Source organism: Meles meles, chromosome 2, assembly GCF_922984935.1.
Source record: "Meles meles chromosome 2, mMelMel3.1 paternal haplotype, whole genome shotgun sequence".
Lineage (NCBI taxonomy): Eukaryota > Metazoa > Chordata > Mammalia > Carnivora > Mustelidae > Meles > Meles meles.
The window spans coordinates 35,551,698-35,564,191 of NC_060067.1; the positions used below are offsets into that span (position 1 = coordinate 35,551,698).

At 34.4% G+C, this 12,494-nt stretch overlaps 1 protein-coding gene across 9 annotated transcripts in view; it reads right to left on the reverse strand.

Annotated features, from left to right (window-relative positions):
• Positions 1-12,494, reverse strand: part of N4BP2 (NEDD4 binding protein 2) — an 89,223-nt gene that overhangs the window by 21,808 nt on the left and 54,921 nt on the right. For 7 of the 9 annotated variants that reach the window (XM_045997220.1, XM_045997218.1, XM_045997222.1 and 4 more), the window contains 6 exons: positions 11,753-11,908; positions 7,616-9,990; positions 6,917-7,002; positions 6,365-6,410; positions 4,909-5,105; positions 1,567-1,685 (listed from right to left, as the gene is read on the reverse strand). In XM_045997220.1, the coding sequence (XP_045853176.1) occupies positions 1,567-1,685; positions 4,909-5,105; positions 6,365-6,410; positions 6,917-7,002; positions 7,616-9,990; positions 11,753-11,908 (2,979 nt within the window). Of the gene's footprint in view, positions 1-1,566; positions 1,686-2,261; positions 2,399-4,908; positions 5,106-6,364; positions 6,411-6,916; positions 7,003-7,615; positions 9,991-11,752; positions 11,909-12,494 lie in introns of those variants that run through there. The other 2 variants (XM_045997221.1, XR_006817378.1) reach the window with 2 other exon arrangements.

The following is a 12,494-nucleotide window of genomic DNA, read 5'->3' on the forward strand; positions in this document are numbered from 1 at the left end:
ACTGAAGAGGGGTGCCTGGGTGGCTAATTGGTTAAGCATCTGCCTCCAACTCAGGTCATGATCCCAGGGTCCTGAGATCAAGTCCCAAATTGGGCTCCCTCCTCATCAGCGAGTCTGCTTCTCCCTCTCCCTCTGCCCACCCTCACTGGTGCTCTCTCCCCCTCTCTCTCTGTATCAAAAAAATAAATAATCAAAAAATAAAATAAAAAAATAAAAACACTTAAGAAATATTTTTATAATACTGCGGTAGGACAGACGTCCTAAAATGACATGAAACCAAAAAGGAAATGATTTTCTGATAAAACATATGAATTAAAATATGTTTAGACTCAAAGAGACTATCCTAGGTTAAATGATAAGTATCAGGGTAGGAAAAATAATTATAATCTATAGAAACAAAGATAACTACAGATAACATATAGTGAGTTCTCACGAACGTCAAAAGAAATACAAAGAACCAAACAAAAACAGGCCAAAAGTAATGACTAGAAAAATAAATTAATGAAAAAGGCTCAACCTTCCTAGTAATCAAGAAAATTAAAATTTAGGGCACCTGGGTGGCTCAGTGGGTTAAGCATCTGCCTTCAGCTCAGGTCACAATGCCAGGGTCCTCGGATCAAGTCCTGCACTGGGCTCCCTGCTCAGCAGGGAGTTGCTTCCCCCTCTGCCCTTCTCCCTGCTTGTGCTCGCTCTCTCTCTCTCTCTCTCTCTCAAAAACTAATTAATTTTTTTAAAAGAAAATTTAAATTTAAACAACAATGAACTATTTTATCCACTGGAATGGCAAAAATTTAAAGACTCTTAATATCCAGGATGGGTTACACTATCAGTACAGAAAGCCTCTATAAAAAAAAAAAAAAAAAAAAAAAAAAAGCTGTAAAAATTTTCAATACATACACTCTAAACCGGCAATTTCACTTTAGAAACTAGCATACAATAGCTTCCATCCATGTGTGCAAAAACATATGCTCAAGGAGGCTTCCTTGAACTGGTTTCCAATTTTTCTTGCAGTCAAAAAGGCCATAAAGAGGAGCATGTTCAAATTATAGTACTTCTGGGGGGAAAACATCCACCTATGAATGACAACTGGGAATGTTTTTACATGTCTTTTTTGTCTTTATAAAAAAGAAAAGTTGGAAAGACTGAAAGAATACATTTTATATCTGGATTTTTATAAAGATGGCCATTGGAATGAAAAATAAATACATAAATCTTTAAAAAAAACACTTTTAAGATTACTATGGAATATTCTATGGACTTAAAGCAAATTACTAAGTATGGACTAGAAAAATAAATACCAACAAAACTACAAAACAGTATATAAAGCAACCTATTTTTGGTGAAATAAATATTTTTACATAGACAAAAAAGCAAACAGATACACATGTAAGCACATACACATCAGTGGACAATGAAACACTTGTCAAAACCTGCTCACTTTCTATATTATGTACATTGCACTTAAGTGGTTTATAATATGCCTATTATGATTTGTTACCAGAAAAATTAAAATGATATGCTTTCAATGACATCATAATAGAACCTACAGATAATCCTATCACTCACTTGTGGTCCTTGAAAATGTCCACCAGAAAATTTTGGTTAATTGCTGGAAAGATCTTAAAGAGCTGCTTCTCCTTTAGTTTAGTGGCACAATCTTTTTCAAACAGAAGTGCCTCCCTTTTCTAAAACAAACAAACAAGAGAGACAAAAGTCATCCTTCAGAGGGAATTTATAAAACTAATCATGCTGATCCAAAAGCATGGTTATTTTGTTGCAAAAAGATTAGTCATTTAAAAGCAATCACAGACTTTCTTCACTGATTAAAGACTGAAATTAGTAATGTAAGTATTCTTGCATTATTTATTTATATCCCATTTTTTGCAAAGTATTTGAAGCTGTTCAATTTATATACATACACAATCACACATATACATATATGTGTGCAAGTGTATATAAATATATACATACTCTGACATATACACACTCAGCACAGTCATATTAAAAAAAGATGAAGATATATATTCATATACATACACACACACATATATAAACAGGATATAAATAAATGAAGAAGTCAGAGTAGAGGAAATAAAAGTAAGAATATAGGATAAAGCTAGCAAGTAAAATTAGTATATAAATGCATGCCATAAAATCTTGTACATTGCTGAAGGTGGGCCACAAATTCAGTTCTGAGCTTCTCAGTGGCCAAAGCAAAGGGGGAAACAAAGATTCTCAGTGTCCATAAAATAAAAACAAACCAGTTGCTCAGGAGAAGTACAGCTTTTTCTGGTACTGAGACCTGAGAGAAATTTCTCCCATGGGTCCTCATAAAAGGGACACTGTGAGATGCTGTGAACAACGTCCTCAAAAACATATTCTCCTCAATGGGCAGAAACTACAACGTACAAATAAGTTGCAAATTCAGGTTGATAGAAAAATCTTAAAATTCACAATTTAAAAAATTTTCACAAACATATTTACTCCAAAATAACTGTATGAGAACTGTCACTGATTGTTATTTTTTTCACAAGTCGTAAATTGGATCTGTTTAAATTGCCAACTTACCTAAAGAACTTACCTAAAATGTGCTTTTTAAATTCTAATCTAGGATTATGGTAAACATTCTTAAAGTTGATTTCTAAATCTAAAACAATTTGTTGACACTGTGATATAAGTACATAATATATTTGTTTGTTAAGAAGCTGCTAATGTTTGAAAAATAACTTCTTATAAAATTTCAAAGGTGACTCAAAAATATGAAAATTACAATAATCTAGGATAACTCTACAACAGTTATTGCTTTTAAAGCCTAACGTATTTAGGTCATTTATAACACCAAACAACAATAAAAGAGGATCCACAATAGGTGACAATCTGACCAGGAAGAGACTAGTAGAGTTGAACACATCACACATCACAAGAGTAATGGAAACAAGCCACCTCAAGAATTTAAAATATCTCCTTTTATTTAAGATATACATTATAATCTGAACCTAATAAAAAATTCAGTGATCAGATTTACTAGCACTCTACCAGGTCACAGAGTTTCTAAACTACAAATTCTAAGGTCTGAAAACTCATGACCTTCATCATCTTATAATTATTCTATTCATATATCATGCCTAATGTTTTATTTTATATTCTTTGCTTAAAAAAATACAAAGTGTATTTCTCCTTTGGAGACAAAGAGTGAAAAGAAAGCACCAAGAAATTCTTTTACTGAGGTTCTACCTATAGAGAGGTCCTTGGGACAAAATAAGTACAGCTTCTATCACCCAACCCATAGAAAGATAAGCAAAAATCACTGATGGAAAAAAAAAATGTATTATGGGAAGTCAAAGATACTCATCTGTTCACTATTATACTGAGAGATTAAAGGGAAGATTAGAACCACAAAGATAAGTTTCAGTAGTAAAAACTGGCATTTCAACAAAAGGTGTCACACAGGGGCGCCTGGGTGGCTCAGTGGGTTAAAGCCTCTGCCTTTGGCTCAGGTCATGATCCCAGGGTCCTGGGATCGAGCCCCGCATCGGGCTCTCTGCTCAGCAGAGAGCCTGCTTCCCTTCCTCTCTCTCTCTGCCTGCCTCTCTGCCTACTTGTGATCTCTGTCTGTCAAATAAATAAATTAAAAAAAAAAAAAAAGGTGTCACACAATTTGGGCCTAAGTTCTAAAATTTCCTTATTTCTTTAAGTAAATGCATTTCTCCAATTTCTCCAATTTATTACACATATAAATGAAGATGATATGTGAAACACCACCACATTATCAAAGAGATTATTCCTTCGGTTATGTAAACATGTAAAAGACCCTATCAAAGACCCTATCAAAGAGATTGTTCCTTAGGTTATGTAAACGTGCAAAAATGGCAGCATATTTCCAAATGATTAACAAGATAACTGGGGAAAATAAATACGAAGGTGGAGGAATCCCATCATTCTTCCAATGTCCCAATTCTATGTATTTCAGCCAAATGTAAAGATGCTCCTTTGAGCAGTCAAATGAGTAGGAAAGTAAAATGTTTTAAGATCACCATCTAAAAATTACTTCTTTTCTTTGAGAACTGGACTAAATAACTTCTAAGGTCTTTCCCTTTTTGATTTCTGAAATTCTCTAATACTAATTTTCAGAATTTAAAAAAAGGCTAAGAAGAAATAGAAAAGAAACCAAATTCACTTATGGCTTCATAAAACTTGATATGGTGAATAAGAAACAAAAATAAAGTTCAAAATAAAGTTTCTATTTGAACTTGTTTGATTAAAAAGTTAGAAAAAGAAGAGTACTTAATTTTTTTTTTAAGTTTCTAGATTTTTCTCTAAAAAACTTTGTTTTAGGGTGCCTACATGGCTCAGTTGATTAAGCATCCGACTCCTGATCTCAGCTCAGGTCTTGATCTCAGGGCCATGAGTTCAAGCCCCCGTCCCACCCCCCAGGTTCCACACTGTGCATGGAACCTACCTTAAAAAAAAAAATTGTTTTGAGGTTGGAAACGTCATTAATAGCAAGATAGAAGACATTTCTTTTTACTATTTTATGAATAAAATTATCTTTAAATGAAAGATTTCTTTCATGTTTTTCAAGAATTAAAAAATTATTTTAAAAAATTAAAAAATTATAGAAATAAATGCTAAAAGTCAAAAAATATATCTGCAGTTCAATCACCTGCAAAATTAAATCTAAAAAAATGGTTTAACAGAGACTGGCTTATTGTTATAGAATATCAACTAGTCTCCCGGAAGCAAAAAATTTCAGCTTCAAATTCAAAACAGTTTCAATTTTAACATTAACTTCAATCAGGTTAAATACAGATTCCAGACTAGGAAATACAGAATCGAATGAAAATCACAAAGTAAACGTATCATCAACCTAGAGTCGAGACAAAAGCTTAATATTGTACTAACTCATACCAAATCATGTTTTTCCTGTAAGGCAATCTCTTCTGACATTATTTCTCTGAGTGATACTTTTTTAGTCTGAGTGTTCCAATGATCCAATAGGGGTAGCATTTCAGGTGCTGCTAACGTCTTCAGTAATTTTTTGCCCGTTCTCTGAGACGATTTTTGTTCAGGATTATCAAGACCAATATGCCCAACCAGAGAAGGATCTACAAAAGCAGTATAAATAGAATCAGAACCTCAACAATAAACACACAATGCACTACTCATTCTGTTACAACTACCTCGGAAAAACCAAAGAAACATGATTTTTTTTTTTTTATTTCTAGCTTATAAATATAACTCTGAGGCTTCAAAATGTATCTTCATATAATTACAAGCAAGAAATATGTGTAAATGTAGGAATATTTCAAATGAGCAAGGATCTGGGTATCACTGTAAATCAACGCAATGGTCCCACTCCTTTCTACACCACACAAGCACAGAAAACCAATGCACACACGCTGGTGAACAAAGGCAGCTGTGGCCAGGCGGAAGCCACCAGCCGGAGCAGCTCTGCACAGCTCTGCTCAGCCACTCCAAACACTGAAAGGACCAATATTTTGGCAAACCCATAAACCCGTTAGAGGCACACAACACATACTGAACAAATGATATTCAACATAAGGAAGAAACTGAACATTCTAAGTTCACAGGAACAAGCTTTAAGTGTATACTATCTCAGCATCTCTAGGGGGTATCAGCACATTGTGATACACTCCGGTGCTTTCCCAGAGAGTGAAGACAGGAGATACTGCCATCCACATAACTCTGATACCCTTTCAGTACCTCTAGCTCTCAAACAGCTTTAGTTCTCGAAGCTGCAATCATACCCAAAGAACCTTCAACCAGGAGTCCCGGAGTGGCATGGGGGAATCTGAAGGCAACGTGCACAACAGGAGGTCTCTGTTAACAGCTCTGCCACCCTGCACTAATCACTGAGGACAATGCTACCTAAAAAGTCTTCTAGAATCAAATATTTCAATTTGGCAGATGTTCCAAAAGCAGGCTGACTTTTGTGCTCTAATAAAATTAACATCAATGCCCATTTTGAGTAACCAAGTAACAGCTGAATGATGCTCTCAATCAGACACACAAATATTTTATCGCTCTCAAACCAGAACAGTTTTCTTTCATTCAGAGCAAAATCTTAAACAGGAAACACCTTGACTATATGTACTAGCAGATACATAACCTAAGGCGTTCCACTGTACTCATGAAAGTTAATCACAGGCACTTTTTAGTTCTTCTAGTTTTATTTTACGTCAATATTAAATGTTAAATGTTTTAAAAACTTTTATTTGCAAATCAAAATGCTTGGGTAACATTTTGCGGAAGTATATTTAATAATGAGGTAAAATTCATACCATATACTAAGTTTTGATATCATGACAAGAACATCAGAAGTAAAAAAAAATATGTGCTTTACCTCTCATCAACTTGCCACAGGATACCTCTTCTTGTCTTTGTCGCTCCTAAACATAAATGCAGAATGGGCGATTTGCAAAGGGAGGGTGCATTAGAAAATAAGATTATATTATTTTTCTCTAGAAATCACTTTTCCTTGTAAAACTATCAATCATCCTTGCTAAATCCAAGTGAAACAATAAAATAAGCAAGATTATGAAGATGACCATATCAATATATTTTTTCCACTTATAGAGCTCTGAGGCTGTTTTTCTTTAGACTGTTTTTGAAATTTAATCGACGAGCACTGCAAGTCTTTAGAGAACAAAAAACTATGATTTTTCTCTTTTTTTTTTAAAAAAAAAAAAAGCCAGCAATCACATGTGGCCAGTCTGGAAATAATCTAAAATATTGGAAAGACAAAAAAATATCACTAATCTCTTTACTGGAAAAAGTTCATTCTCTCTCAAAGACAAAATTCAATAGAATTTTTTCCTACAACAGATTTTATTAAGAGCAAAGGTGAAGACAAAAGGAGCTCTTCATAAAAAAAAAAAAAAAAAAGCCTACCAACCATTACAGATTCTTTCCATTTCTCATGAATCACTTTAGCCAGATTCAGATCTATATGAACCACACAATCCTCAACTGTTAGAGACCCTTGTGAGGAGGGGAAAAAGAAAAGAAAATATAATCATTACTCATACGTTTTCAGAAAACATACTCAACCACCTTTTGTATCATTAAAACCAATTTATATTATTAATTACTAACCTATATTTCTAGTTCTAAATCTCTTGGAATGTTTTTGTTTATATACTTTGTTACTGTTTTCACACTTCCTGGCAGGTGCAATTACACAATACTTCATATATTTAAGTTATTCATGTCCATTAGTTTAAATGTATATATTCATTTCCACTAGTCAAGACTTTTCAAGAAGTGTGTTCTAAGAAAATAATCTTGCCTTAAGTATCTCTGGAGTAGCACCAGAGATTCAAAAAGGTTCATCTGTGCAAATAAATATGAGGTAAATACCACAGAAAATTTTCAATATATGGATGGGATGAACACAAACTCCATATAAATACTATTTCTTTAAATTACATGTTTTAAAAATCCTCTACAAACAGATGTGTCAAAAATAAGGTAGGCAACACAAATTTACTTTTATATTTTGGTTAACATACAATTTTAAAATTAAGACAGAACCCGGAATCTATATTCTAGTCACACAAAGACACACATACACGTAATGTACTTTTTTCTTTACCTGAATCAATGCCAACAGGGCCAAATAACTCATTGAGCTGAAAAGCCAGCTCAGGCGGTAGTGCCAATTCCAGACAGTCTATGGTCAGAGATTTGGGCATCACTGGCATGGGATTCAACGTCTCAGGTTTATCTTCTTCACTAACTCCAGCTGACAAAGTACTCTCAGACATTAGAATTTTTTCCATTTCCTGTTCATCTTCATTCATAAATTCTTCGGTGTTTGGAAATCTCACACAATCCTTTGGAAAGTTTTCATTTTTCTTTATTTCAAGAGAGTCAGTAAAATCAACTTCTTCATTTAATTCAAGATTTGAAGTGCTTGGTACAGAGTTTAAAATATCAGACAAACTCAAAGAAGAATGTATACTGTCTCCAGTCTCTGTGACTTCTAGGTGCTTCTCCATTTCACTCACATCTTGAGTACCAGTAGCTTTTGGAGTACCTGGGAAAGACTGCTTCATGTTATATAGACCTGGAAGTTCTGCCTGGCTACTGGGAAGTACTTCATTAGTGTTCTTTACATCTAGAGTGGCATTTGGAAATAAACCTGTTATTAATCCAGGTTTTTCAGTAGTGATAGCTCTTATTTCTGCCTGCTCTGAATTTCCCTCTTCTGAATCACAGGAGGACTGTACGTTAGTGTTACTGCCAGCAGTGCCATGGCTAAATTCTGGCACAGAAGAATTAGAACCTTCTGAAGTTCCTCTTTGGCTAATAATTTCCTTCAAATTTAATCCCAGAGAAAATGGCCCTATTTGTGCTTCATCGTATGATTTTTGGATATTCTCAAATTCAGTATCTTCGCATAATTTAGTTTCAGAATCCAACAAAAGGCTTGTGGCCCAAATAATATCTTTGTTACACCTCTCATATAAGTCTTTTAGGGCTTCTAATGAAAAGGATCCAAAGAGTTTACAAAGAATGTTAAGATTTTCAGATTCATCAGCACTGGTAAGCTCACTTTCTTCGACATACGTGCTTTTGTCATACATGACCCTATATGGAATTGTTTCTTGAACATCTAATTTTGTGTTGCTATTCAAAGCTTTTGGTTTAAACCCATCTAATCGTCCTGTTAACACTCTGACAGAATCTGAAACACTAATTTTATTCTTTTCTATTTTCCATAAAAGAGCAAAATGCCGTGGTTCAGTCTGGGTACACATGCCTTCTTCTACTCCAGGAACTCTTTTAGGTTTTCCTTCTGGAAATTTAGCTAAAGTTTGTGGTCCTACTACTCCAGGAATAGTTGGCCCACTATTGGTAAGAGACAGTGTATGCTGTCTGTGACAGTTTTTACTTGGACAAGTCTTACTCTCACAGGTCATTTCATTGGGCAGCATTTCAGAATTTCCTAGAGTGGAACTGCCCAGGGTTTTTAGTTCTTCAGGGCTTGTGCCCCAACAACAGGTCTCGTGGGCTGTGCAGAAGGGTGTCTCATTCATACCGTCATTAGTTCCAAATTCTAGGTTGGGTTCCTTTAAACTATCCTTTGGCATTCTTGATCTGTGCTCTCTCTGAGCTAAGGAATCAGATGAAGGCCAGTCACCCACAATGGTGAATGACTGTTTTTCAGTATTTTTACATGTATCATATTGACAGTTATTGAAAGATTCTGAAGCATCATCATACTGTGACTTCCTGTCATCTTCTGTACTTTCATATGGAAATTCTCGTTGCTGGATATGATCCATAGTCACAGATAGGGTACTCTCCAATCCTCTGCGTGACTGAGGGCGATTATATTTTTTGTCACTTTGTATAGAGGAAGCTTTTTCAGTTTTTCGGTTCCTTTTTGTCCTCTGACCAATAGTCTTATCAACTGGCCAGTCACCAACAAAACTTGACAGTTCATGTCTTGGGAACTTTTCCAAAGTTGACTTGCTTTTTTGTTTTCCGAAGGCTTTTTTCCTTACTGTGGCTCTTTCTTCCAATGTTTCACCAGGTGAAGATCTTTCATTATGAAACGGTGTAGTATTTGAAAGATCTTGGTCTTCCTGGTTATTTTCACCATAGCAAATACTTGACAACACTCTCTCTACAACACCAACTGCGTCTGATTTACTGCGCTCTTTTTCAGAAACCAGTTCGACCTGTTCTTCTTTTTTACTTTTTTCTGTTGCTTGTTTGCTTTCAGAAAAATCCATGTCTGAAACTTCCTGAATGAAAGCACTCTGAATGTTAGGATTCATAGCATTTATTTCTTTTCTTCCTTTGTTTAAATCTGCATTAGAAAGAGATGTAACATCCTTGGGTAATATAGTTTCTTTGGTCATTTCAAGCTTCTTCTCTTCAGTCAATTCTAGATGCTTCAAAGATGAGGATAAAACATTTTCTTCTTTTTCAGAGGTAATAACTTCATTGTCTTTTTGGCTGCAAGATTTTTTTTAAGTATTATAAGGAAGTCTCTTAATGTTGCCGTTAACATTATGATTTAAATCAAAGAAGCGTTCAACTGAAAAATAAGGCACTTAACATTCATTCTAAAACTTCTATAAATAAACTACATTAAAATTATAAAAGCTCATCCTGATCCTTCCCTGTACATTATGAATACATCCCTTTATTGTAACCCTAATACCTAACACAATACTTGGCATATAGGAAGCACTCAAACTTTTTTGAATTAAATAGTAAACATGAGATTTTCAGTTAAGGTGTTCATATGCATTAAATATTAAAGTTATGATTCTAGGGGTGCCTGGGTAGCTCAGTGGATTAAGCCTCTGCCTTTGGCTTGGGTCATGATCTCAGGGTCCTGGGATCGAGCCCTTTATCGGGCTCTCTGCTCAGCAAGGCTCTCTGCCTACTTGTGATCTCTGTCTGTCAAATAAATAAATAAAAATATTTTAAAGTTACGATTCTGAATTTGTTCCCAGAAGAGGACACCACCTCCCTGGCTTTTTTCAGAACTATTTTAGCTTAATATATGTGAAAAGAAGTCTGCCTCTATAACACCTGTCATTTGCTAGAGGGTAATGCTTAAGCTTCATTTACAAAGGCACAAAGGTCAACAGAATTTGCACAACTAAAAGAAATGAGAGAAAGGGAAGAGAGCCGTCATTTGAAATGTCACCTGTTAATTTTTTTTAAAACCATCCTCAATGTTAATTTCAGACTTCGAGCGCTTTTGCCTAATTATTACACTTTCAACTTCAGTGTTTTTTCCTTATATATATATCAACTCATCTTCCCCTCTTTCTTTATTCTGGAGCTCTCAAAGTCCCAACTCTCCCATGAAGCCTTCCTAAATGAAATCACATCTAACACTGAGTCTTCTATATGCCAGATGCTATTCTAAGTCTTCTTAAAGTATTCATAATCCTTATGAGATTCGCTTGAGCAAAGTGTTATTATTGCCATTTTAGAAATGAAGAGCTGAAGTATAGAGAGATTCTATAATTTGTCAAAGATTATAAAACCTTGGGATTTAAATCCAGGAAACACAGTTCAGGAGGCCGATGCCCTAAACCACTCTGCAACACAACTCCTCAATAAAAGAACATTTATGAATTTTCTCTCCCCAACTCCTTTCTAATAGAGCCTCGCCATTCCTTATTATCAAAAAGTGTGGGCAATTTAGAGCTCTATCTATATTTAAGGTTATTTTTTAACTCACCTATCTATTCAACTGTTTATATGCCTTAAATGTTTAATAGAATCAGTACTATGCTGGACTACAAACTTTCAAAAGGCTGTGACTTGTATTACTTAGACAAAGTATACCACTAATAATTTATTTTTATAATACTAACTTGAAAGAGTATTTTTACAAATACCTAAAGAAATTAAGAAGTGATGCAATTATATACAAAATAACGACAGCCAACAGCAGATACATACTGGAATAGTGGGAAGTTACTCAAAGAAGGCAGGAGTATTCACAGTATAAACACAAAACCCTGAGGACAATGGAAAAACTCCCATGTCACTGCATATGTAACTTCACTTCTCTTGCTGGCCATACACAACTTGCTAACCATATACATCTTGCTTCAGGTAAGACTGTATAAACCTTACGGATAATAAAAGTCTACTTTTATTTTTAAAGTTGTTTGGCAGTGATTTCACAAGCTCCAACATTATTCTTTTTATATTTCAAATTGAATTTGTGTATAGAGGGACTTTAACCTACCTAGTACTTCTGTCCTCACAAGAATAGGCACACAACTCAATACGTTCAATTTTCTCTGGAACTGAAGAACTCATGATTATTGGAACTGAAACAAAACGCTGATAATGTTCCAACATTCTTGATATTTTTTCTTTGCTTATACCATGAATATTACGCCTAAAAATTCCAGGGGAGAAAAGGGTAGAAGGGATATTGGTAATTACGTTTTTTTCAAAATTGGAACATAAAATGTCAAGAAAATCAGTATTATTTCTAATATGTAAAAATATCTAAGCTGGTTTATTATGACACAATACATACTGTTAGATTCTAATTTCATCTTATTCAGGATGTCTGAAATGACCATTTTTTAAATCACTGCATACAATCTTTTCTAAACATCATTTATCGATTTGGGAAAAGCCAGCAGATCCTAATAACTTTAAAAGAAGTTATTCTCAAACTCTGCAAAGAAACACTTCATAACAATATGACCATCACGTCAAGACTAATTATTAACTAGGAAATTTTTAAAAATTCCACTACAGTCTTCTACTTATGACACTATGGCAGGTTAGATGTCCAAAGGGCTCTCCTATTACAATAAAACTGGATCCCAAGTCAATTAAAGCACACATATATTTTAATACATTTTAAGTCCAAGCAAAGAAAAAAATTCCTAGTATACCAAGTCTCTGGATGACCAAATATGAAATTTGTCATATTTGTGCTTTCACTCATGGTAGCTTATTTGTGTGTCTTT